This window comes from Desmodus rotundus, chromosome 7 (genome assembly GCF_022682495.2).
Source record: "Desmodus rotundus isolate HL8 chromosome 7, HLdesRot8A.1, whole genome shotgun sequence".
In the NCBI taxonomy this organism is placed as follows: Eukaryota; Metazoa; Chordata; class Mammalia; order Chiroptera; family Phyllostomidae; genus Desmodus; species Desmodus rotundus.
The window spans coordinates 20,497,563-20,525,178 of record NC_071393.1 but is presented as its reverse complement, the minus strand read 5'-3'; the positions used below and the strand labels follow the sequence as shown (position 1 = coordinate 20,525,178).

At 50.7% G+C, this 27,616-nt stretch overlaps 2 protein-coding genes across 2 annotated transcripts in view; both read left to right on the top strand.

The window, feature by feature from the left end:
- Positions 1 to 11,768: 11,768 nt before the first annotated feature.
- Positions 11,769 to 16,295, top strand: RTL10 (retrotransposon Gag like 10). Its single transcript, XM_024557509.3, is given in 3 exon segments — positions 11,769 to 11,866; positions 13,924 to 14,251; positions 14,254 to 16,295. Coding segments are annotated over 2 exon segments (1,194 nt in total). The 5' UTR covers positions 11,769 to 11,866; positions 13,924 to 14,178; the 3' UTR covers positions 15,375 to 16,295.
- GNB1L (G protein subunit beta 1 like) overlaps positions 11,769 to 27,616 on the top strand; it is a 59,848-nt gene continuing 44,000 nt past the window's right edge. The window contains exon 1 of the mRNA XM_024557510.3: positions 11,769 to 11,866. The gene's annotated coding sequence lies outside the window, so the exon portion shown is untranslated. The remainder of the gene's footprint in view (positions 11,867 to 27,616) is intronic.

The following is a 27,616-nucleotide window of genomic DNA, read 5'->3' as shown; positions in this document are numbered from 1 at the left end:
CCTCAGATTGTTTTGTGTAACCTACAATTACCCCCGGCGACGTCCTGCACACTTCTTCTTATGGCTCAGATTATGCAATGACATGGGAGGGAGAGGGGCTGCTGCTCAGGGGCCACACTGCTCCCGCCCACCTTACCCTTGGCTCTGAAGCTGGGCAAGTCACCATCTGGCTGGCGGCCACTCCTCTTCCTTTTCCAGCCCCAGAAGGTCAGAGGCCCCAAGGGAGGCAGGTACACAGAGGAGGGGTGACAAGCAGTTACTGAGGGCTAGACTGAGGACAAAATAGGCAAGGCAAGGGAGGGGTGGTCCCGGCCGGAGAAGGGGATCTAGGACTGACAGCTGGAGGTGCAGAGGGGGCACCAGCTCACAGGAGGTGGCCAAGATGCTCAGGCTGCCATCCCAAACCCTCCAAACCCTCTGCAGGCTGCTGGTGTCTTCCCACAGCCCTGCCAAGACCCCCAGCTTTTCTTGGAAATTGCAGGAAATACCCGGCCCCTTACGTGCTTCAGCCATGTTTTAATGTGGTGGGGAGGCCTGGCTTAGGAAATGACCACTGACTGGGCCAGGGGCCCTTGCCGGCAGAGCTGACCCAGGAGAAACAGGTCTAGGCCAGGTGGTCCCTATGGTTCAGGGTGTCTCTGTCTGTGGCTTCAGGTTTGGGCTTGCCCCTGAGGACCCTGGGGTGGCTTGTCCCACAGTGTCTGGGCCACACACAGCACTTGGTGGCAGAGGCAGTGCCCTAGGGCCTGGCCCACTCCCCAACCTGAGGCAGGCCTGAGCCCCTCACCTACTGTTCACTGCTGGGTGCAGAGCTGCTGGAGCTGCTGCAGTGCAAGTGACCCAGGACCCTGCACTCTGAGTTGGCCAGTTAGTGTGCTCCTCAGGGCCTGTGCCGTCTTGAGAGACCCATGGCTTCCAGGCCACATCACTGAGCCCTCGAGACCCCGTTCACACTCCAGGTGCCCATGAGGGGGCTCCTTACATGGCCTCAGTGCCCTACGCTCACGTCACTTACTGGAAGTGCACACATTGGCGTCCGGCTCTTGTGAGTACATCAGGGTCCAGGCCAGGGTGCTCAGGGGTGGGTCACCAGGAGCCACTCCTACCTCCTTGAGTTGCTCACAGCTGGCTAAGCCTCCCAGGCGCCCTCTGGGAGACACTTCCCCTCCCTCCCAACCCCAGGGGTCCCCACCAGGCAGAGGCAGGGCTGAGTGACTACCAGAGTGATGCCCCAGGGAGGGGGCAGGGGAGACAGGGGTTTGGGCTGGTTGTACAGGTACTGCTTCTTGTTCCACATGCACTTGATCTTGGGAAGGCCGGGGCCACGACCTTCAGACCTAGGTGTGACACCTGCGGGACAGGGCAGCCCAATGCCCTCCCCTGCAGACCTGCTCTGAGCAGGCCTGCTCTGCTGCCTACTCTGCCGTGTCCCCACTCCTCCCCCAGCTACCTCCCGAGCTTCCAGCAGTCTCTTGGGTTTCTGGTGCTGCCACTGAGGGCTCCAGGAACCCTGCACATCCTGGTCCCCGGCCAAGCACCTGTGCCTGCAAGGGCAGCAAAGAGGCCACAGAGTGGGCCCCATGGGGCCCAGCAAAGCATCTTAGAGCTGAGCTCACCTAATCCCAGCCCCAGCGTGCTATGGTGCTCGGGTTTCCCTAATCCCGAAACCCAAACCAGGGCCCAGCAGCCTTCCCAGCGCCATGTGAAGGGGCAGCAAGAAGACCCCCACCATGAGCCTGTTGTGTTTAGAGCTGACCCCCACCGGGACAGGACAGGGAGGTGGGCACCCACAGAGTGAAGAGGCAACCCCGATGAGCCTGGTGAGCTTAAGAAACAGTCCAGGCAGGAAATTCAAAGCCGGTGGCGACAGCAGAAATAACGGACAAGGCAGGCCCACGTCGAGCTTGCTGAGGTCCTGGCCTCTAGGGTTTCATGGGACAGTGATCTGGCCATGAAATTAAGCTTTTTTTCCCCTAATAAAATCGGGATTTTTTTGGCTTATAACTGATGATCAAATAACACCAAGTGCTTGGGAATAAAGTGGAACCATAAACAAGAGACCGTGTGACCTTGTTATGTAACAGCTGGGGGTCAGGAGCCAGCTGGGCCCAGCTCCCTTGCCCTGACCACTGACCACTGACCCAGCCAAGGCTCGCAAGGGACTGGGCAGCAGGCACATGTGTGCGAACAACCCAGCACGGGGCACCCCACAGGCTCCCCTTTACAGTTATATTAGTGAGCCATGCAGGCCGTGTCTGGTGAGAACAGTTAATGGCATCTCGTGATCTTTGGCATCTTTGAAGAATTTTCATACCCAAAATTTCCCCAGAGCAGATGTAATTAGCTCTTGAACAACCAGGGTCAAGATAGGAGACAGAATGTGAGGAGATCAAAGCAACATCTAAATGTATTTGGGGGGGGCGGCCTCCCACTTGATGAATGAGAAAACCTGTGCTCAGACTCCCCAGAAGTCTCTGGGGGCCCCAGTGTTTTAGCCACACCACCACCTTGTCCACCATGGCCTCGGTGCCAGGCCTCTGCCTGTGGAAGAGGGTAGATGGGAGGTGAGACCTCCAGAGCAGCTTCAATGGCTCATTGTTCGGCCCGTGGTGGCTGGAATTGGGCTGGGTGATGATAGTAATAAAGCCCTAACAATTAACAGAGGTTGGGTTTCCATAGCTTGGGGACTGTTTGATTTTCAAAGTCTTTGGGAGGGGAGAAGGCGTATAAATAGAGTATGTTGTTCACATCAGCCCACTCTTTGCAAGTCAGAGTTCCATCCGGTGCCTTACATCTCTCCCGAGGTGGGATACCTATCAGCTCCCTGGTGCCCGAACACATCAGGGCGGGGCGCTGCCCCAGGAGGCCCAGGCACAGCCTGAATGAGTGTTGCTTTGACCAGCTCAGACCAGCTCTGACCCCCCCACCCCACCCAGTGAGGGTGGCTGGGGGTCCTGATGCCTCATTGAGTGGGGCTGCTCCTCTCCCTCCCGCTATGTACTCCCTCCCACAGCACACCACTGGCCCTCAGCCTGTGTCCATGCTGTTCCCTCAGCCCAAAGTGGTGCACCCACCCTCTGCCCATCTAACTCCCTCTCTTCAGTTAAGAGTCAGTGCCGAGCTCCCCCTTCAGGAAGCCTTCCCTGACACCTGGCAAGGGGCCAGCCTAGGGCTTCCACGGAATCCCGGTTCTTTATTACTGTCTTTTCCTCTCTTGCCCTGAAGAAGCCTCCTTCTCACGTCTTTGTCACCAGCACGTGACTGGTGCCCAGAGAACGGCTGTCCAGTGAATGCTGGTGTGAAGTCTGTGTGGCATTTCCTATTCTGAAACGCCCACGGTGCTCTGCTCCGCAGGTCTGAGTGCGTGTGCTCCACACCCTAGACCTCCGTGGAAGGGGGTGTGGCTTAGAACCTGACCCGGACTTCCCTCAGCTTCCCTCCCCCCAGTGCTGACGTGCCAGGACCACACCAGGAGGGCACCACAGCAGATCTGCCCCAACATCTCACCAGTCACTAAGTGTCCTGACCACAAAGGCAGGCACAACTGGATTGAGGCTTGTAAGGCAAATGGATGGAGGGGCTGGGCTGAGCACTAACTGAGCAGGTCGGAGAGGGCTAACTTCTCCACAGATAGAAACGACCAACTCCAGACAAAATAGAAAAGATAACTCTTTGAAAGCACTGAACATCACCCCGAAGCAGCCAGAAACTAGAGGAAATCCCACCACTGGGAGAAGAGAAATGCACTAAGATCCTTGTTTATACTGCTTTTACCCTGAGGGCCCCCTTTTGGCCATGGCATAGGTGACGGCACATGAGAAGCTGTGGTCCTATGGGCTCAGGGTGCCAAGAGAACAGAGTTTGGGTCAGCCAGAGCATCTGGGGATGAAGGAGGAAATCCTGGAGGACCTGCATATAAACTCCCCTCGAACCCTTGGTAGACTGCTGAACTGCACACGCGTGACCAAGATTCAACAAGTGTGGAAGATAACAGCTGCACAGAGACCCAGCTCTCACCTACCACAGGGGAGGACAGGGCTTGGGTCACAAGTCCTGCCACGTTACAGGGGCTGTGTACATCCTGTGGGCTCTCCACTGGAACCACAGGAGGTCCACGCTGTGGGAGAAGAAACTATGTCCCAGGACTAAAGGGTTTGCATCAGGACTAAAGGCAAAACTGCAAGAGACCCACCCTAGCAAACATAAAAGCAATCGAACTCTCGAAATCCAAATATGAGAGAAAGCAACCAGAGAAATGAGAACACATTACATGTCCGCCTTCACATCAGAAAAAAAAAATGTAGATCAGAAGCAATGAAACAAAATTTAGGTGCAGAAAAGAAAGGCCAACCTAGAAATGGGTGTATAGTAAAACCATTTTTTCAATGAGGGAGAAAGGAGAACATTTGCAGATAATGACAGCCAAGGTAACTCCTCGTCAGAAGGCGCTCGCCGTGAGAGCTGCGATGGGAAGGCCTCCAGGCTGCAGAGAAATCACACCCGGTTTGGACTCTGAGGCTAATGACCGAAAGCAATGAAGAAAACCAGAAATGGTGAAAATGCAGGTAAATTTAAAAGACTATTTTTCCCTTTTCTTATTTTCTTTAAAAGCACGATTACTTAAAGTAAGAATTAGAACCGTGTACAGTGGGGTTTATGTGAATAAAGAACAGATGCCAACAGCAAAAAGATGGCTGCAAGTGGAATCATACAGTTGCAGGGGTCTCAGAGTCAGTGTGAGGTGGTGCGATGTTGATTCTAAGTAGCTTACAGGAAACTAAACGCGTGTGTGGTGACTCCTAGAGCAACCGCTAAATAGAACACAAAGAGGTACAGCTAAACGCCCACAGAGGAATTAAAATGAAATACTAGAAGAGTTGATATAACCAAAAGAGGAAACAAAAGGAGTAACAGAAAAGAGAAAAGGAGAAAGGAAGGAAGGAAGGGAGAAAGGGAGGGAGGGAGACAATATCGCAGATGGAAGAGGTAACACTGTTACACAGCCTAATGGGTGTTAAAAAGATAAAAAGGCAACATTATGAACACACTTAATTTGATACATTTAACAAGTTAGACACAGACACATTACTTTCACAAGAAGTAAAAAATATGAATAACTATTAAAGGAATTCCATTCTTTATTAAAAGTATCCCATAAAGAAAACTCCAGGCCCAGATGGTTTCACTGATGAATTTTAGCAAACATTTAAGGAAGCAAACATATAGACATATAGACAACCTAATGCCAACCTACACCAATTATTTCAGAATGTAGAGGAGGAAAAAACACTTCCCAAGTCATTTTATGAGGCCAGTATTACCTTGATATAAAACCAGACAAAGACATTACAGGAAAAGAAAATGACAAACCAATATCCCTTAAGTATGTAGATCAAGGTCCTTAGCAAAATATGAGTGCTTGAACCTAGCACTACATGCAAAGAATTCATTACGGCCAAGTGGGGTTTATCCCAGGAATGCAAGTGGTTTTACACGCAACATCCAGTCCTTGTCATTTGTCACATTAACAGAATGAAAAAAAAAACCCACTGTGATCATAGCAAAGACTGAGTAAAAGCATTTGACCAAATCCAACACCCATTTATGAAAAACAAAACTTCTGCAAACTAGGACTCAAAGGAAACTCCCTCGACCTGATAAAAAGGCATCTATGGAAAACATCGACAGCTAACAGCAGACTTAATAGTGAAAGAACAAACGCTCTCCTTCTAAGATTAGGAAGAGGTCAAGGATGCCTACTCCTACCACCTTCACTGAACGTGATTGCTGAAAGCCTGGCCATTGCAATAGGCCAAATAAAAAATCATCTTTTTATATGTACATATATGTATGTATGCACACTCCATATATAGATATACAAATGCCATACATAAAAAAGAAGGATAATTGTCTTTATTTATAGATGACATGGTCATGTACGTAGAAAATCCTAAGGAACCTATAGATTTATAAACAACTACTAGAACTATTAAGTGAATTAGGCAAGAGCATAAGATAAAAGGTCAAATCTATTTTTACACACTAGCAAAGAACAACTGGAAAATTAAAATTTTAAAATACTATTTACAATAGTATCTATACCCCTAGAATGTTGAGAGATAAATTTAACAAAATCCTTGCAAATCTGTGCGCTGAAATTGTAACACTTCCTGAAATTAATGAAGACCTAAAAAAAGGGCAACAGTCCCATGAATGAGGACTCCACTCTCAGGACACAGCCACCTCTGAAAGCCCCACCTCTCATATCCTCACACGGGGGGGGGGTGCAGGGGGCGGTGAGGATGTCACCATACGAATGGGGTGGGGGGCACACACATTTGCTCCATAACAAGGCTGAAGCACAAGGAACCCCAGGGGCACCAGGCTCAGGTGTCCAGCCCACTGGCTAGGTTGGAAGGGTCTCTGAGACATCCATACTAATGACGTGGGGCACAGCCCACCAGCAGGGCAGGAAAGAGACCCCTTTCTGGAAAATGACACTGGAACCTCTGAGAAGGCACCAAAGGGTTCAAATCTCTGTTAGGGCAAGAAGGGGCTCGATGAACAGAGAGATTCTGCCTGGCCTGGTTCTGGGCTCTGAGTGTCTACCAGCTCACTTCAGGGAAGGGCTCTGATAAAGGTCCAAGAGCAAGAAATACAGGTGGGCTTGAGAGGCTGAAGTTCTTGCGCAGCTGGTGGCAGCTGGTGGCAGCTCTCTTGGCAGCTACACGTCCCTGCTTTTTTGCTGTCCCCTGTCTCTGGGGAGCCACAGTGCTGACATCAACCCCAAACACTTCAGAACCAAAGTCCTTGCTCCAATCTCCCCTGCCTGACCACTGCCTCTGGGCCTCCCAATTCAAACCCTCACATGTAGCACCGAAGACAAATGGGAGCACTCCCCAAGGAGGGGCTGCACGCTGGGTAGGAATCCTCAAGTTTACCATTACTCAGGCAAGTCCTGGCCTTCACAAAGCCTAGCTTCTCTGTCTGTGAAATGAGCTGACTCCGGCCTCCTCATTGGATGAGAAGCTTGAGATTGCACGCTGTGCCCTTGATGGGCTCTCAGCAGAGTTAGCTTGTCCCACTACATGGCTGAAAAAGCAGCACTGGACCGTCCTAAGGATCCAGCTCACAGGAAAGTTAAAACCATTTAAAAAATATGTATCAAAATCAATGTAATACAACATATCAATAGAAAGAACAAAAAAAACCCACGTGATTATCTCCATCGATACAGAGAAAAGCATTTGATAAAGTCCAGTATTTTTTCATAATAAAATACTCAATAAACTAGGCATAGAAGGACACTTCTTCAATATGATAAAGATCATATGTAAAAAACCTACAGCCAAGTCCTACTCAATGGTGAGAAACTTGGAAGCTCTTCCTGCTCTTACCACTTCTAGTCAACTTAGTGCTGGAAATCCCAGCCAGAGCAGTAAGGCAAGAAAAAGAAAGAAAGGCATTCAAATTGGAAAGGAAGAAGTAAAATTATTTGTTTGCAGATGATATGACCTTCTACTTAGAAAACCTGACTCTGGCTGGTATAGCTCAATGGATTGATCGCTGGCCCGTGAATGAAAGGGTTGCCGGTTCGATTCCCAGTCAGGGTACATGCCTGCACTGCAGGCCAGTTCCCCAGCAAGGGTGCGTTGAGAGGCGACCACACATTGATGTTTCTTTCCCTCTCTTTCTCCTTCCCTTCCCCTCTCTCTGAAAACAAAATAAAATCTTAAAAAAAAGAGAGAAATAGAAAACCTGAAAGATTTCACAAAAACACGGCTAGAGGTAATAAATGCATTGAGCCAAGTTTCAGGATACAAAAGCAACACACAAAAGTCAGCATGTCTCTATACACTGACAATGAACAGTCCAAAAAGGAAATTAAGAAAGCAGTTCCATTTACAATAACATCAGAGAGAATAAAATATACAGATATAAACTTAACCACAGAGGCAAAAGACTTGTACACTAAAAACTACAAAAAAAATCACTGAAAGAAATGAAAGAAGTCCTAAATAAATGGAAAGTCATCCTATACTCGTGGAGTGGAAGACAATATTACTAAAAATACCCATATACACAAAGTAATGTACAGATTAAATGCAATCCCTATCAAAGTCCCAACAGTTTTGTTTTCTCAGAAATAGAAAAACCCAATCTGATGTTCATATAGAATCTCAAGGGACCTCAATAACCAAAATAATCTTTTTCTAAAAAAGATTTTATTTATTTTATTTTTTAGAGAGAGGGGAAGGGAGGGAGAAAGAGAGGGAGAGAAACATCAATGTGTTCTTGCCTTTCACATGCCCCCAACTGGGGACCTGGCTCAACAACCCAGGCATGTGTCCTGACTGGGAAACGAACCAGCAACCTTTCCATTCGCAAGCCGATGCGCATTCCACTGAGCCACACCAGCCAGACCCCAAAACAATCTTAAAAAAAAAAAAGTTTGGAGGACTCACACCTCCTGATTTCAAAACTTATCATGAAGATACAGTAACCATGAGTGTCTGACATAAAGGTAGACATACACACCAATGGATTAAAAGAGAGATTCCAGCAAAAACCTTTGCATTCATCATAAACTGATTTTTTAAAAAGATTTTATTTATTTATTTTTAGAGATAGAGGAAGGGAAGGAGAGAAGGAGAGAAACATCAGTTGGTTGCCTCTCACATGCACCCGACCACAGGGACGGAACCAGCAACCCAGGCTTGTGCCCTGACTGGGAGTCGAACCAGTGAGCTTTTGCTTTGTGGAACTGTCGACTCCAAACAACTGAGTGACACGGGTCAGGGCTATCGCCAATTGATTTTGACAAGGGTGCCAAGACCCTTCAATGGGGAAAGACAGTCTTTTCAGCAAATGGTGCTGGGAAAACTGGATACCCACGTGCAAAAAATGAAGTTGGACCATAACTTTACACCAAGTTATACAAAAACAACCTGAAATAGATTGAAGACCCAGAGCTAAAACTATAAAACCCTTAGAAGAAAACAAGGGAAAATCTCCACAATATTGGATTTGGCAATGATTTCATGGATGTGACATCAAAACAACAAAAGAAAAAAATGGATAATTCTACTTTGTCAAAATTAAAAGATTTGTGTATCAAAACCATCAAAAGAGTGAAAAGATAAATTCACTGAGTGGGAAAAATATTTGCAAATCGTATATCTAATAAGAGGTTAATAACCAAAATATACCCCCAAAACCCTCCTACGATTCAACAACAAAACAACCCAATTTTAAAATGGGCAAACACTTAAATAGACATTTTTCCAAGGAAGACATACACATACGGGCAACAAGCACATGAAAAGATGCTGAATATTACTAGTCACTAGGGAAACGCAAATCAAAACCTCCAGATACCATTTCACATCCATTAGGATGGCGGTTGTCAAAAAAGCAGAAGAGAGCAAATGATTGTGAGGATGTGGAGAAATTAGAAACTTTGTGCATTGCTGGCAGGAATGTAAAATGGTGCAGCTGCTGTGGAAAAGTTTGGCAGTTTCTCAAAAAGTAAACGTAGGGTTATCATATGATTCAGCAATTCCACTTTAGGGTATATACCTAAAAGACCTGAAAGCAGGTCCTCAAACGGATATTTGAGTACTGATGTTCCTAACAACATTAGTCACGATAGACAAAAGAGAGAAGCAACCCAAGTGTCCACTAACAGATAAATGGATAAACACAATGTGGTATGTACGTATAATGGGATATTATTCAGCCTCAAAAAGAAACGAAGTTCTGATAGATGCTGTAACATACATGAACCTTTAAAGCACTCTTCTGAATGAAATGGCAATGTATGCCCCCACTGGTAGAAAGTACCTCGAATAGGCAAACGAGTGTACCCAAAGTGGAACGGAGGTTACCGGGGGCTGGGGAAAGGCGGGTGGTGAGGGGTTGGTGTTTCGTGGGGACAGTTTCAGTTCGGGAAGGTGAAAAGTGCTGCAGCTGGATAGTGGTGAAAGGCTGCCCAACAATGCGAGTGTAGTTAGCGCCCCCCAACTGTGTACCTACAAATAGTTAAAACAGTAAATTTTATGTTATGTATGTTTTACCACAATTAAAATATATGTACTGAATTTTTCTTAAAAAAACGAAAAACAATTTGGACCAAAAACGTCTTTTTCTGACGGCCCGGCCCAGCTGAATTAAGTCTTTTGCACAAGCCTGCCGATGGACCCTGAGTTGGCCTTTGCTGCCTATCGCCTGAGGTAAGCAAAATTGTCGGGAACTCCCCCTCTCCTTTGAGGCAGGAAGTTTAAATTATCAGGTCAATTAGGAAAGATACAACCGAAAAATACAAGTTTCATTCACGCTTCAAGGAGGCGTTTCCTGGCCGGGTGCCACTTTTATTATTTTTGGCGAAGGCCGCTGAAAGCCCCACAGACCCGGTGAAGGTACAATGTGATCTTTGATTTGTGTTTCAAAGATCAAAGAAAGTGAGTTTGGGTGTAAATGCAGATAACATTTCAGAGATCCTTTCATGAAAGGAGTCACTAGACCAGGGCAGAAAGGGAGCTGGTGTGTTACGTGTGTTCGCCTTGGGAAAGATCATTTTCCAGTAAATTCGGCTGTCCGTGGCCCCAGTAACTCCTGGCCTGCATCCAGGCCCTTGGCCCACGGGATATGAGGTCCTTGAGCTTGGGGCTGGCACCTTCTCCCACCTCTTGCCTAGGCTCCGTGAGGGCGGGAGGAGGAGGCATGGGGACGTGGGCGGGAGGAGCCCTCAATCTCATCCTCCAAGGGCTTTTCCAACATCTCTGGGTGCTGACCGGCACTCCACTCCTGGCAGCAGGCTTGGCCTTTGCAGCCTACCCTCACTGTCCTCTTCGGGTCCAGCCTCGGCTAGGGTAGAGGGAAACCCGCCAACGATAACAAACCCACAGGCCCTGCCCGTCAGAACGCAGGGGGAAGCTCTGCCTGACCCTCCCGCTCTGCGCTGCAGATGTGTAGAACCAGGCCCTTGGACACGGGGTACAGGGTGGTGAGAGAAACTTTACAAAAGACAGCCGCGGTCCCTCTATGCCCAAACCCTCCCTAATGCCCGCAGCCGCCAGCTGCAGTGGCATCAGCCCCCGCACCTCTGCGGGAGCCAGGCGGGTGCCGGGTCTCTCCCGCTAGCTACTCAGTATTCCCCTACAGCGTAGTCCCCGCCCCCTCGTCCGCGTAGCCCCGCCCACTCCTTCCGCCCCGCGCCTGCGCAGGCGACCCAGTGTGCTCCCGTGGCTCTGGGCGCCGCGCCGGGCTGAAAGCGATCCCATCACCCCTCGCGCTGCGCTGCCGCGCTGGCAGGACCAGGGAGCGTCTGCGCGGCCGCGGCCCCACGGCGCACGGCGCAGGCGCGGCCGGGTGGGGAGGCCAGCGTGCGGTGGGCCGAGAGCCAGTACGGGGAGGCTTTGCGCACGCAGGGGGTGTGGCTGCACAACGCAGTGGAGCTCTGAGCTCCTAGCTGCTTGGAGTTGGAGTTACTATCTTCGGCTCGAGGGTCAGTGGGGCGGTGAGAACCCGGGCATCCGGCGGTGGGACCCCTCCGTCCTCCCCTTCCCAAATCCCCTTCTGCAGAGACGTACTCGGAGCCCTCGGACTGGGTCCCCGCTGTCCTGGCTAGTGGGCCTCAGTTTATCAGTCCTCGCCGGGGACTGAGGGGACGCCTGGAATCATTTTCGGTTGGTTCCCGCCGTCTCCGTCCCTAGCAGTAGCGCCGTTCACTCTCCTCACGGCGGTCGATCTTGTTCTCCACTTTCTAGGTGACACTTGGACTCTCGCCCTTGGAGGGAAACGCGTCCGCAAGGTCTCTGGCTGCAGATTCTTGGGCCCTCTTCGTGGGCACCTGGCGTAGCTGTAGGTGGGTCACCTTCTTACTGCGGTGGCGCTTGTGAGCTCAAGTCCCCACGGTTTCCTGCTTGGCGGTTGCGGGAGGGGTGGTGCAGTGGTCTGCCCTAAAGTAGAGGCACTTGTTAAGAGGCTTTGGGCAAGTTATTCTATTCCTGGGGCCTCGGGGTCTCCTCGGAGCAGAGAATGTTCCAGTGTTCCAGGGTACTGGCTTTGACTTTGCGGAGGCAAGTGCGCGTGAGCCGCGCTGCTCGTTGATAGAATGCTGTCCAGTCCAGGAGAAGGGCCCAAATTCTTCAGTGTCAGGCAGGGTGGGGAGAGAAATGAGAGAGACCAATAGACTGATAGGCGTGGGAGAGCCAAGGTTCTCTCACCAGTCAGGCCCAGGCTTAGGAAGGTTCAGGCGCATTCAGAATTGGCTGTTTGGCACAGTTTTCTTCCTGAGGTTGCAGAGGACACACAGGAATGCTGATGAGTGGGGAGGGTGACAAGCTAGGGTTCTGAGCGGGGGTGCGAGGTCCGGACTGGGAGAAAGGGAGGGCAGAGACCTGGGTAGTGCGTTGGCCCCTGGGCATGGGATGCGTGTGGTCTCTGTGGGCGACCTGGCACCTAACTTCGGATTGGTGATAGCTGCAATGTGGTGATTGCTTTTCAGAGCTTGGTGAGGGACTGGACCGGACTCTGAGTATACTGCATTCCTGTGCTTCTTGGGCCACTGCTGCTGGCAGGCCCTAGCATATTTTTTCCTTGTATTAGGATGGGAAGGGCTTTTCACATGTGAGACCACCCCTAGAGTAGAGGATGTGTCTGAGAGGTTCTGTAATGCTCGTGTAGCAACGGTAGGGGTTGGTCGCCCTGGCAGTGTTGAGTGCTGCAGGCTACCCTGGGAGGTTCTGGACAGAAAGACACAGAGCTGTGCTTTCCTGGAGGAACTCACTCTCTAGAGATAGACGAACACATAGCAAACTGCACATGAAGGTGTGGGCAGGCCGTGGTGCCCCTAGGTCTGAACTGATGAGGCACTGGGGAATAAGTGGAGGCGTTGTTGGGAAAACTGTACAAGTTGGGGTGAAGCAAAGAGTTCTGTGGAGGCCATGAGTGTACCTCCATTTGCAGAGAGACTGGGGAGGTGGCTACCGTTAGGCTAGGCAGTGAGTGAGCCCTGAGGGGAGAGCTGCTTACACTGGAAGAGAACTGTGCCTGCTGATGGTTACAGCCTCCTTTCCCACTTCAGGGTTCTTTGGGTTACTCAGGACTGATGATCATCCCTGTCCAGGCACTTTGCAGGAGGGATGTGAGAGAAGATGTAAAGGGAGGGTTTAAACTTGGGGTATCAGATACTGGGCTCTTGACAGGGAAGGAGGTGCAGGGAGGTGGTGTTCAGGGTCGGGCTTTGCCTGTAGGCTGTACTCTGAGCGGTGAGGTGAGTCTGGAAGACCTGGGCTTCTGTCACACACACACATAGGTCGCATCTACCATGCTCCTGATGCTGTGATGTAAGAGAACCTTATGTCTGTCTTTGCCGTAAGTTAGTGTTAGTGTTTGGGGCAGCTAGAAAATTCCTCCTAAGCAGACTGTGTAGTGCATAATTGGTGTGGTGAAGTTGATGGTTAAGTGTTTGGTCTCTAGAGCCAGGTTCAGCTGTCTCTGCCACTTACTGGTTGGTGTGTGGCTACAGACAAGTGATTTCACTCACCACTCTGCTTCGGGGACCATTGTTATGGTACCAGCCTTATGAGAGGATCAGTGTTTGGCGTGGATAGAGCACTCAGTAAAAGGTTACTATTGTCATTCTCCTGAAATTCCCAGATAGCCTGGCTGCTCAAGGAAGCCCAGGGGGTTCCCATCTGGCCCCCTTTCCTTCTCCTGGTACTGACAGCATATGCCATCACACCTTGTCCTTGAAATGTCACAGGTGGCATTTGCCTGCCTTCTTGGACCTCCCAGGCCCTCTTTCCATTCAGAGCTCCTGTGGGTTACCCAGGGTTTGCCTGCTTGTTGTCGCCTCTTGCAGCCTGATGGTGATGGTTGGGCCTAGTCTCCGCTCTTCCCCACCTTGTTTTTGGACAGATTGCCCTGGATGGTGACCTGCATTTGACAGTCCCATCAGCTCTTCTCAACTGTCCTGAGGCCGCAGCTGTCAGCTCCCCTGACCCTCAGCACTTGCCTGGACTGCCTGGGGTTTGTCGAGCCCCTCTCCAGCCCATCTCTGTCTTCTTGTGTCCTCACTGTCACTTCTGACCACCCAACCCTCCCACGCCATCTCTTCTTCCCTTCTCTCCTTCTTTGTAGTAGTTGGTGCAGCAGCCTCGCCCCACTCCCAGCATGCTTCATGGCTGGCGCTGGCGGCAGGGTCCTCGAAATCCCATCCGGGCTACAGCCAATTATGCCAATGCACACCTTGGCAGGAGATTGACTGGGCCTCTCCTGGGGCTGCATATGCCCCCCTAGTGGATCCCTAGATTGAGCAGCCCTGCTGTGGGGACCCTGTGTGTGTGCGCACAACCATGGAGCAGAAGAGCACGGTGAATGTTGAGGCCACAGAAAGGGGTCCTCCCGCTGTGCACCTGCCCGGCCCACAACCCCTCAGGGTGGACTTCCACTGGGTACCAGGCTCAGACCCAGGCACCTTTGGTGGCTCCCCATTGCTGTTGGACCACTTTTTGGCTCAGCTGGGCGATTACATGTCTTTCCGCTTCAAGCACTACCAGGACAACCTCAGCTGTGTCTGTGAGATCCTTGGGCGCCTGATGGGCTGAGCTCGGGCATGGGCAGCCCCCTAACTTGCTGGGGACCTACCCCTGCCTGATGATTATGAGCGCTTTTGCCAGGATCTTGAGGAGGTTATTCAGGACCCAAACAGTTTTGCTGAGTACAATGCTGCAGTGCCCTGCCCCTTGCCCCCAGCCTCGAGCCAGCCTCCAGTGGCCCCACAGCTGCCTGTGGTGAGGCAGTACTTAGCTAGGTTCTCGGGTGCCCTGGCACTCAATATGGGCGCTACCCCCAGGCCTGTCCCAGCCACTCTGGCCACACCTGCTGTTCCTAGTTCCAACTCTGCATTCAGAAATGCTCTGCTTGAGCAGCAGTTGGCCAAGGAAAGCAGCCCTGGGCCCGCTGAGTCTCCTACCTTGTCCAGTTCTGCATGTAGCACCAAACCTGGTCTAGTGGGGCCAGCCTCCTCCCAGCCAAGGAAGGGGGCCCCCAAATATATCCTTGTACTTGCAGAATCTGCTAACCCTCCTGCCCAGAAACTAGATCCAGCTCTCCCAGGGAGTCCGGAACCCCAGAAGACAGAGGAGGAGGTTTCTGAGGCAGAGGGAGACCAGGAGGCATCTTTAGATGACCCAGTTGGGGCAGTGGAGACCCCAGGAGAGCCACCATTTTCTCCTGCTCTCCATCCCACAACCCTGGATTCTAAACAGGGTCCAGGCAGGTGCAGGAGTGGCCCTCGTGATGAAGTGTCCCGCGTAGCCAAGGAGCTCCACAGCCCCCCAACAGGACTAAGTGGCATTGCCAGGTGACTTTAGACATAGTGCTGTCAAGTGTTGCGCTGTCCACCTGCCCCATTGCTGGGCAGGAGGTGCACCTGTTCGGACTCTGCCTTGTCTGAGTACAAACAACCCCCTCGCCCACCACAGGAGAGCATTGGCCTCTGCCCTGTACCCATTCTGTGACTTCCCTGGTGGCCCAGAGGCTGCTCTGTGCTAGGCGTTCTATAGCATCCCCACAGCTGCCCTGGGAAGGCCATCTCACCCAGGCTTGTTCCTGCTAGTTGGGCAGAGTTCTGTAGATCGGTCCCCATCAGATATTTGCACTGTCTTTGTAAACCCTACCTGCCCAAGCACACACAAACTACGCCCCCCGCCCCGCCCCCAATCCTGGCTGCAGCTGGACTGGGTCTGTCATACCAGCCCTATTTGGATCTGGTCCCTGGATGGTCTTTGCTTTGTCCTCTTCCCCCACAATCTGCTTTCCATGGCCTGCCCTCTGGGCTGGAATTGAAGGAAGGTTGCATGGAGGAAGTGGCTGCTCTCATTGTTGAGTGTAATTCGGATGGTCTTGGAGAGAAACGCTTTTTTGTGGGTTTGTGAGCAGCCCCGGTCAGCTGGGAAGGCTCAGTACAGGAAGGGAAGATACAAGCCACCTTTTAGTCTCAACTCCATTCCAGGCATTTTCTCCCTCTGTACAGAGGGAGAAAAACATTCTAGTCACCTGGTTTTCTTGGATTTTTCATCTCAGTGCCTTTACCTCTGCTGCCCTCCCATTTTTCAACAGCCCCTGCCTTCTTGCCCACTCTTGCACATTGCTGATTCAGCATGGAAACCCCCACACTACATGACTTGTACCTCTGGGTAGACTGTGAGCCTCTAGGGCAGGGGCTCCACCTTAGCTTGTGTCCCCGGGACACAACTGGTGCTCATTAAATGTGTGTTGGATCCATGGCTGAGCCTGTGGTGTGGTGACTGCTGACAAGCAGAGCCTGTTCCACTGGCAGCAACACTGGGCCCGTTCTGTCAGGAACAGAGAGGCTAGGCCCCCGCCACGAGCACGCCAGCTCAGTGTCGCATGTGTGGTTGGGAGCTTTGAGGATGGAAGGGTCTGGTTGAGGAGTTGGGCTGTGACTGGGTGGGAACAGGAGCTTGACAGGTGGAGTGTGGCCTTGCGAACCGACTTCTGAGAGGGGAGGTGAAGTGAGGAGCAGGCAGCAGGGAGCTATGAGGCCCCCAGGGGCCAGGGGATTGGAATGAAGAAAGACCTGTTCAGTACAAGGATGGGTTTTCTAATAATGAGAGCTGAGCTGGGGAGCTCCCTCAAGCCAGACTGAACGGAGGACTGGCACACTGCACCTACTCAGAGGAGTGGTCAGGCAGGAGTTGCAAGCCCCTTTCAGTTTTTATAATTGTGTAAACAAAATGAGAACACCTTCCTGGAAAATGGGAGGAAGAAATAAGTGGAAATGAGAGCTGCAACTGAAACCAGTTATTTTAGGAAAAATTGTAATAAGCAAACATCTGGTAAAAAAAAAAAACCTTTAGGTAAAGTACATTGTTGGGGTTATATTATTTACTGACTATCACTTAAAAAGGCCCTGGGTTCAGAGGGTTTTATGTGTGAGTTATCTTAAGGCACAGATACCTTGTAAGTAAACCAGTTGCAAATCCTGGAAATAGGTGGGAAGCTGATACAACCCTAAAAGCAAAACAAGCAAGCTGACAAAGGAAATCGCATGCAGTCTGGTTCTGCTCAGGTGCGGACTCCCTGAATGTCCCAGCCAGCCCCAGCCGCAGCGCTCCCGTGAGGGGTGGCACTACTGCCCCTCCGAGCTGCTGCCGCCCCCACCGACCCCCGTCAGCTGCAGCCTGGCTGCCTGCGGGTCTGGTGTGGTTGGTCATAATCAGAAGGGCCCTTATTTGAGCTGGCAAAACTGCTCTGGCAGTAGGACCTAGAGCTGCTTTCTGGGACCCATGGCCCAGCTGGCACCCCTGTTATGTGGCTGACTCTGCACAGGCTGCCTTTCCTGTCTCCGTTCAGTGGACCCTCAGCTCAGGGTTGTCATTTTCCCTTCAGACCCCCTGTCCCATTGGGGCCTTTCCTCCCTCAGGCCCCAGACAGCTCCTGTGGGCTTGGATTATAGTCTGATATACTTCCCCTGAGGGCCTGCTCTGCTGAGGCAGTCCCAGGGGAACCTGGGGAGAGGCCTGATGACCTGTTTTTTAATTTGGAGAATGGGTCTCAGGGTGGTTGGTCTGCCTTCATGAAAGGAGAGGAGGAGAGGGCAGGGTGTTGGCAAAGTCACCCATTCCTGGGTGGCATCAGGAGAGGACGGGAGGACTCTGGCCTAGCCCACCATACAGGAAACGAGTATTGTGTTGCAAAGCGACAGCTTCCTCTGCCCTTGGGCAGATGCAGTGAGCTAGCTACTTCCCCACCCTGGGCCAGCAGGCACAGGGAGGGCCAGGAGAGGAGGCTCTGCCCTGCTTGGTGGGAGGAGGGCCCTTTGGGCGTTCAGCACTCCCTGCTCGCCATACAGACTGGCGACCCTGAGGACAGTGCTCCTGCGGCAGCCTTTGTGGACCTGCTCAGGGACAGGCTGAGGTGCTTGGGCCTGCCTTCCAGATCATGTCTGTTTTTCACGTCCCTTGAAAATACCCACAGATGTTATTTCTTAAGGGTGAGACATGGTGGCTCAGTGGGAGGGTTTTTTTAAGTACCTGTGTCCAAAGAAAACTCTAGCACCGGAAGTATTAAAGAAAAGGTCCTATGAGATACTGAACATTTTATGAAGCTGCAATAAAGAAGTTGCTTGGAAATTGGTGCAGACGGATGAACAAAGGAAAATAGAGAACTTTGGAATAAAGCCAACTAAATAAGGAATTTAGTTCATACTAGAGGTGTTTCAAATTAATGGGGGTAGCGTGGATTATTCAGTAAAAGGAGTTGAGCAACTGGTAGCTATCTGGGAAATAACACAACTGGACACCTTCGTCACTGTCTGTACCAGCCTGTACTCCAGACAAATTAAAGATTTCAACATTTAACAAAATCATTAAAGTAGTGGGGGTGATTTTTTTTCCAGTCTGTGATTCCAGGACTTACTTGAAAAGTTCAGGTACCGGAATTGCTGAGCATGGAGAAACAGACTTCTTCATGCTGCTAGTTAGTTGGAGTATGAAATGCTGTGATTGGCCCACGTGACACTTCCTAGGCACGTAGACGCTGACTGCTTGCCTGCATGCGGGTGGTCGTTGCTCATTCCTCGGTAGGCCTGGGGCTTCAGATCGTGGACTTGAGCTTGGTTACACCTTGCCTGTCACAGTTGGAAGCTGACAGTCCTCAGCGTGTCACCTGACCTGTCTGAGCTGTTAGAATAGTTTATCCTCCTAGGGCATGGGGGGCTGGGGCGGGTTGAGTGAGATAAGGCCTGTGCAGTGGCCTGAGCCTTAGCGACTGCCGAGTGAGCCTCACTGCAGCAAAACTGGTGACGGCCCAAAAGCCCAGAAGCACGGAGTGAGGTCAGTGGAGCTGCTATCTGTTGTATCAGTCAGGATATGCCAGGCTATGCTGCAGTAACAAAATTCTAGCATCTCAGCCACCCTCATGTCACAGATCACCTCTGCCTTTTCTAGTCCCTTATGGACCCATGCCAACAGGAGCCCCACTGGATGTGTTTTCCATGACCACAGAGGGGAAATACCACAGTGAACCACAAGTGATTTGTGTCTCTCCCCTGCTGTTACCGTCACCATGGAGACAAGCACACCTGAGTTTGGGTGGATGAGAGCAGCTGATCCTCCCATGGGGTGGGGTGGGGCGGGGCACTCAGCCTTGAGAAGAGCCAGCGTCCACTCAGCATGACTCCCAGGAGCGCAGCCACGCGGGCAGTGGGTGGCGGTGACTTCAGCGCCTGGAAGGAAGCCTGTGTGCCTTTGCCAGGGCACGTGGCTCAAACAACAATCATCGTTTCACAATTCTGGAGGCTAAAAGTCCGATACAAAGGTATCTACAGGGGCAGTTACCCCTGAGACCCCTCCCCCCAGTTGTGATGGCTGTCTTCTCCCCCTTCACATGGTTGTCCCTCTGTGCCTGTGTCCTGATCTCCTGTTACGATGACACCAGGCATATTACTAGGGCCAACCCATTTGACCTAATTTAACTTTAATCACCTCTTTAGAGGCCCTGTCTCCAAATATAACCCCTGTCTGAGGTGCTGGGGGTTAGAATTCTAAATCTGGGGGGGATGGAGACACAATTTAGGCCATAATACTGCCCACATGGGTTTCTTTGTTTTTTGGGGTTTATTTTTGCAATTCTGGGCAGTGTTGTCATGAGGACCCTTCTGAGAGTCACAGAAGGCCACGTGCAGAATCCCCCTGGGCCCCTGGAGCAGGAAATGCCCAGTTCTGTGCGCAGGTCTCCTCTTACTTAAGAAGCATTTCCTTACCCGAGGGTCAAAGATGCGACACCACACTTCCAAGCCTCAATGCCTTTTATGTTTACTGTGGAGCCTGTGGTGGCGCAGTGTGCAGACGGGTCAGCTGTCAGCATCAGAGAGCCTGAGAAGGGAGCCAGGCATGTGTGAGAGATGGCACCATGGACAGGTTTGGCCAGCATGGCACCCAGCACTGCAGGCTGACAGTCACCTCCCTGTGGGAAAGGTGAAACGGGGTCCTCGATGGGTTAGGATAGAATAGGTCCTGCTGTGGAGAGGACAAGCCCCCAAACTCAGCAGCTTCGCGCGTCCGTTTCCTACTCCCGTTACACATTCAGCGCAGGTGAGGGCCTGCAAGTTGGGAGATCCGGGAGGTGTGTTGGTTGGGCACCTGATAAGTGTGCTGTCCCCCCGGGGCACCACAGAATCCCTGTGTTCCTCCCCTGAAAATCAGGACACAGATGGGAGTCTTGGGCTGGTGGCAGCCGGGAGGGTGACCCAGTGCTAGTGCAGTTGTGTCCCTGGGCATCCACCCCGCCCACCCCAGGCACACACTTCATGATGCCTACTTTAGCCTCCTGGTCTCCGTTAGCATCCCCCCACTCCCAGCAAGTTGTTGAACTCCTAAATTCACTTTTGCTACCTGTAAGTTAGAACTTCTACCCACCATGTGCCCGGGAAGCAGGAGGCCCCGTGGGGCTGTGATCACTGTCCCTGACCCCTCTCTCCCTCAGATTTCAACCGAGCACTGGTGGCAGCCATCAGTGTGAGTGTACATATGTGGGTACATGCCCCTAGACACGTGTGTGTGTACACACCTGTGGCCCGTTGTGAACATGCATACATCTATAGGTGTGCATGTATTTGCGTATTTGGTAGACAGATCGCTGTGGGGACCCCTCCATCCAAGGTGGCCCCTGCTGCAGGGGCAACCACGTGGATCCCTGTCAGAAAGTGCGTCACCACCGCCATGGCTAGGGACCCCTCTCCAAGTGGGACTGGTTCCTAGAAGCTGCCTGGGCGCCAGCCTGCAGGGGTTGGCCCCCATTCCATGTCCTAGGTGAGTGTTGTCTGGGCATCACCATCAGCGCTGGGCAGATGGCCGCTGTGCACCAGGCCTCGTGGCAGAAGTGGGCCCCCAAGGCTGGCACTGGCACACACACTTTTCCATGTGTTCACCAGGGACGAAAAGGCTGGTGGCCCGTTATTGGCCAGGTTCCCACCCCTGACCGTAAGTACTTTGGGGCAGGCTGGCAGAAAATGCCCCTCAGTCGGGCTTCCTTCCTGCCAGCTCGCCAGGCTCCTTGGACCTGCTCCTGGGGGTAACAGATGTCCTCGGCTGCAGCTTGAGACGCCTGTTCATGGAGAGGCCCTGCCCACCCATCCTGCCTGTCCCTACAGCCCAGCGGCCCCTCAACCTGGCATTTCCTTCCTTTCAGCCCATTCCTGAGAAGTATGTGACTCTCAACCTCAGCACCCACGGCTGTGGGAGGCCCTCGCTGGCTGTGGGCAGACTGGGCATTCACACCTCATACCTCCAGCCTTACTGTGAGACATCAACATGCCTTCACCTCCTGAAGGCTCGCTCCTCTGCCAGCCCAGCCTGGCCCTGCCAGGGCATTGTCTGTGGTATGATATGGGGGAAGAATAAGCCAAGGTGGGCTGGTGGGCTCACTCGGCCTGGGCACTGACCACACCATGTGGGCCTTGACTCCAGCAGGGGGTCCTGGGAGACTCGGCTATAACCCGGCCTCCATTTCCCTCTCCCACAAACACAGATCTGGAAAGGGGTGCTTTTAGACCTGGTGGATGAGTGTCCAGGCACTGGAGGCAATGCCTAACTCACTGCAGGCCCGGAGGCTCCTTAGGCCTTCACAGGAATTGCTGGCAGCCAGCCCCAAGGGGCCTGGGACACTGCCCCCAGGGAGGAGAGGGCCTGCGTGCTCCTGTCTGAGGCAATCTGTTTTGCTGGAGGGGGTGGCTGAGACTTGCGAGAGCAGAAGGTCTATAAGTTGTGGAGCAAGTGACTTGCTTGTCTTGGATGAAAGGGGAGGTTTCAGGCAAAGGACAGGTGGGTGGCTGTCCTAATCCCAGGGCCTTCAGGAGTGTGACACTCTTGGCTCCACCACCGAAACCCTGAGTTCTGCTTTGGGGACTCACCTGCTCATAGGGAGATGCCTTACCTGCAGGGGTACCCAGGCTGCACACGAGGCTCAGAGTGGGCTCCTGGCAGCAGGACTCGGGGGTTTTCCCTGTGCATTCATGGAACAGGGCTTTGCCCAACCTTAGGCCCATATCCATCAGTCAAGGCCAAGGCCACTGCCTGCTGCTCCTGGGAGACAGATATGCTGAGAGCAGGCAAGCCTGGGACAGCCCAAGGTCCTTTAGGGAAAGGGCTGTTGGGGGTGTGCCTATTACCCCCACCCCCCACACTCCCACACATAGTTATATCAGTGGCCTGGGGAGTTGGAAATGGCTGTGGTTGGGGTGTGCACTTGCTGCCATTGGTGAGGCGGGTGCAGGGACAGTGCGGGGCTCCCTCCCATCTTCCCACTGGGCTCTGAGGCCCAAGGTGTACGATGCTGAGCTGCCTGTGGCACCAGCATCTCTTGCTCCCTCCCTCTCTCCCTCTCTCCCTTCCTCTCCCTCCCTCCCTCCCTCCCTCTGGGGCAGAGTTAGCCAGGCTGCATCCCAGAACCCTCCCCAGGATCTGCATCTTTGAAGCCATGGATACTGACAGAGGATTCAATGAATCCAAGGTCGCCAGCCGGGCGTTGACAGATGCCCGGCCATGATACTATTTCTGATTTAATAACCGAATGGGAGGCTGGCCCTTGGTAATAATTAGGGCTAATTACTGAGGAGGTGTTGACAGACGGGCTGAGAGGAAACAAACTACCTTTATCCCGGGGCTTAGAGTCAGATTACCAGCCCGTGCTATCTGCCCCTCAGAAAGTAGACGCTTCAATCACTCACCAAGGCTTCAAAGGGGCAAGGGCTCTGACAATGCCCGGGGTTTGGAAAGGAGCTATGAAGTGCGCCTTTGACTTCAGCTCACCAGTGGAGCCCCATTCCAGAAATGGTTTCTTTGTGAAGTTTGAGTTACCCTGGGCAAACCTGCCTCCAAGCTCAGGCTGGCTGGGGCCCTGGCTGGCCCGCCCACCTGCCCAGGTCCTTCCGTGTGGTGTTTCCTTGGCCTGGGAGTGTGTCCAGTTCTTTATATGTCCATGAGCTGCAGGTAAGGGGATCGGATCTTATCCCAGCAGGCTGTTCCTTCCCTTGCTTCATCTGGACACAGCTGTTCTGAAGCCTTCAGGGGCAAGCCTGGCCCCCCTGCAGGGGGCCTGATTTATGGTAGGACCACCCCTCGGGGGCCCAGGCATCTCTCATGGGGCTGTCCCACCCCCATCTTGGGCAGCAAGCCAACATTGTGGACAGAACACTGACCCCCAGGTCTCACTGACTGAGAGACGAAGGGTTGTTCTAAGTCACTGATGTGTTGTACACACCTGATGACTCCCCTGGATGTCCATGCACATCAGAGACGGAGGGTGTGCTGTGATCAGACCTCCATTTCCTGATGTGAAGCAGCAACCCTGGGAAGTCTCCCGAGGTCTTGGCCTGGACCTCAGGCCTGTGCTGCAACTCTGAGGGACCAGCTGGGAGAATGAGATCTCCAGCAAAGGCCATCATGGCTGAGTGCAAGGGCCCGTTCTGCAATTCTGGGCTTTGCTCGGGTCTGTCCTGATCAGGAAGGTGGGAGGGCAGTGCGGTCTCACTCAGGCCCAGCCTGCACGGGGAATGTCTCAGGTTCCATTGGTGGCCTGGGAGGTGCAGAGGGAGGGGGCCTCCATTCCTGCCAGGCTAGAGGACCACCCAGTCCAGAATTTTCCTGCTAGAATGGTTGTGCTACTTCAAAGAAGGAATGAGCAGGTCGGGCTGGTGGACGGCGCTGTTGTGAGATCGGTGTCCTTCCTTTCCCTGGCTTGCTGCTCTACTTCTAGATATAACGATGACATGGCAAAGGTCACACACTAATTCGCTTAACTGAATACTGACCGCCTTGCATTGGGGACACTACTGATGAATTTAAATCTATTTAAATTAGGGCAAAGATAGGATAAGTTATTTTAAATGGGAGAAGCACTTAAAAATTGGCATTAAATCTGTTGAAAGTCACCTTGAGTAGAATTAGAAATTGGCCCTAAATCTGAAAGACTCCAAGCAGGAAACTGGGTTTTCACGATCCGTTAGTGGTAAATTAAATGCCATTACCTGTGGCATGAGAAAAAATAGCACAAAGATATTGTACAATATATTTTAACTGAAAAAAGCACCCTCCCCCCCCGAAAACGGCCAAGAGAGCAGTGTGTTACCTTGTCCGCAGAGCATGCCTGAGCCCTGTTCCCATTTGCTAACATCTTACATTAGTAAGTATGGTACAGTCGTCACTAAATAGCGTAGATACATTGTTATTGACAAGTATTGACAAGTCCATACTTTAATCAGATTTTTTGAGTTTTTACCTAGTGTCCCCTTTCTGCCCCAGGATCCTGCCCAGGACGCCACGTGGGATTTAGCCGTCGTGTCTCCTTAGTCTCCTCTGGCCTCTCACAGCGTCTTAGACTCCCCTTGTCTTTACGTCCTTGACAGTTTTGAGGGGTACTAGTCAGGCCTTTTGTAGACTCTCCCTGAGCTGAGATTCGTCTTGTGTTTTTGTTGTGAGTAGACATAGGTTGTGGGCTCCTGGGAGCCAGAGCTCAAGACCAGTGCCATCTCGTCACATCACATCACCGGCATGCGCTGTCAGTGTGACATCCCCGTGGATGCTGACCGTGGTGCCCAGGCCGAAGTGGTGGTTGTGAGGTCCCTCCCCTGTGAAGTTGCTGGCGCCCCTCCTCTCCACATTGCCCTCTTGGGGAGGAAGTCACTTTTTGTAGCCACTCATTGGGGTGGATGTTCTGCCCTGCTGAGCATCTGCGTGCGCTATTTGGAATTCTGTGTGGGAGATTCGTCCACTTTCCTGCCTTTGCATTAGCATGAACTCATGAATATCTAGTATTACTCTGTTAGGATTATTGTGAAATGTACTTACAATGACTCTTAACAGCTGCTCACACCAGCTTCGCCAGTCTGGATATAGAAAATGTTCCATTACCTCGGACCTCTCCCCAGGCAGCCCCTTGGCAGTCAGCCCCTGCCCCGCCCCCTGACCCCTGACCCCTGACAATGGCCATCTGTGCTCTCTGCCTCGTTTTGCCTTTTCTGGAATGCCATATAACTAGGCTCACATCGTATGTAGCCTTTTACTCACTATAATTCTCGGGACATTCATCGTGTTGTTGCATTTGTCAGTAATTTGTTCCTTTTTATTGTTCCATTCACCCGTGGGTATCATCTGGGTTATTTCCGCTTTGGGGCACTGTGAATACAGTAGAACGCCGTAAGCATTCATGTGCAGGCATCTGCTCATAAGTTTTCACTTCTCTAGAAAAAATATATAGGAGTAAGATTGTTGGGCAATATGATACACGTATCTTTTATTTTATGAGAAACTGCGCGACTAGTTTCCGGAATGCTCGTACCATTTTGCGTTCTCACCAACAAAATGTGGGAATTCCAGTTGCTCCACATTCCAGTCAGCACTTGGTTTTGTCAGGTTTTTTCTCTTTTTTTGTTTTAGCCATTCTAATAGTCCGTGGCCTTCGATTCCATTTATCCCTGTGGTTGAGTTTATGTGTGTGGGGTTGTCTGTAGTATTTCCTTATCATCGTGTTAGTGTTGGTGGTGTCTGCAGTGACAGCCCTTCTTTCATTGTTTCTTCTCTCTCTTTTTTGGTTGTCAGTCTAGCTAGATTTATCAATTTTATTGATCTTTGTAAAGAACCAATCTTCGGTTTTGTTGATTTTCTCTATTGTATTACTGCTCTCTACTTCTTTTTTTTTTTTTAAAGATTTTATTTATTTATTTTTAGAGAGAGGGGAAGGGAAGGAGGGAGAAAAGGAGAGAAACATCGACCAGTTGCCTGTCACACGTGCCCCAACCGTGGATGGCCGGCAACTCAGGCATGTGTCCTGACTGGGAATCGAACCAGCGACTTTGGGTTTGTGGGATGGCGCCCAACCGAGCCACACCAGCCAGGACACTTTCTCCATTTTACTTCTGCTCTGACCTTCGTTTCCTCCTTTGACTTGCTCTGGGCTTGTTTTGTTCCTCTTCTAGTTTCTTAAGGTGGAAGCGAGGTCATTGGTTTAAGACCCTTCTTCTTTCCTAATGTAGGCGTTCAATGCTGTTAATTTTTCTCTAAATCCTCCAAGTTTTGATATTTTATTTTTTATTCAGGTCAAAATATTTTCTAATTTCCCTTGGGACTTCCTCTTTGACTCATTTAAAATAACCCATCAGTTATTTAAAATCGTGTTGCTTATTTTCCAAATATTTGGAGATTTTTCCAGTTATCTTTCTGTTACTGATTGATTTCCAGGTCAATCCTGTAAGCTAGAGAATGTACTTCGTATGCTCTTTTGGTTCTTCTTCATTTTTAAAGGCTTGTTTTATGACCCAGGGTGTGGCCTGTCTTGCTGAGTGTTGCGTGTGCAATAAGAAGAATGTTTTTCTGTTGGGTGGAGAGTTTGCGTAACGTCACCTAGGTCAGGTAGGTAGGTAGTATTAGTCAGGGCTCCAGTGTGACTTTCTGGCCACTTCTCAGTCGATTACTAAGGAGTAGTTTAAGTCTCCAGCTGTAATTAGGTATTTGTTTATTTCTGCTTTCAGTTCCGTAAGTTTTTCCTTCATGCGTTTTGAAGTTTTGTTGGTAGATGAATACATATTTAGGACTTTTATGTCTTCCTGCTGAATTGATGCCTTATATTTTTATATATCCTTCTTCTCCCTGATAATAGTCCTTATTCTGAGGTCTACTTTGTCTGACATTAATATATCCACTCCCCTTTCTTTTATCTATGTTTTTAAATTAAAATGGGTTTCTTCTAGGTATAGGTGGGGTTTTTTTCCAACAGCTCATAAGTGTTGGGTCGTACAATTAACATCTTGAGAGCATTTACATTTATTGGAATCATTGATGTGGTTCCGTTTGGTTTACCATTTTGTTTTCTCTGTTTCCTCTGATTTTTTGTCCTTCTGTCCCCTCTTTTCTGCCTTCTTTTGGCTTATTTTGATATTTTCAAATAGTTTGAATTTTTCTGTTGGCCCTGTGGCCATACGTTTTGCTACTATATATTATGTGTTTAACGTCTGCTCCAGGGATTACAGTGTACGTACGTAACATTTGACAGTCTTCATAGGGTTAATTTTTTTTTTCATTTCAAGTAAAATATAGAAGCCTTACAACCCTATGGGTCCCCTTACTCTTCTGCCTTCATGTTGTAGCTGTTATATTGAAAAAACCCCCACCAATATTACAATTTTAACAATATACATGTTCACGTGAGAGGTGAAAACTTGTATTTTATATTTGCCCAGATATTTACCATTTCTCTTGCTCTGCTTTCTTGAAGTTCCACATGTCTTTCTGATTTCTTTAGAGCTATAGAACCTTCTTTGGCATTTCTTTTGGAGCACATCTGCTGGCAAGAAATTCCCTTAGTTTTTCTTCATCTGAGAATATCTTTATTTTGCCTTTTCCCCAAAGGACCATTTCCTGGGTATAGAGTTCTCTTCTTTCGGTACTTTAAAGGTGTTCTACCGTCTTCTGGCTTCCACGGTTTCTTATGAGAAATCCACAGCCATTCAAATTATTTTTTTAATGTATAATGTGTCATTACTGTCAAGATTTTTAAAAATTATTTTTAGACATTTAATTACATATTTGAG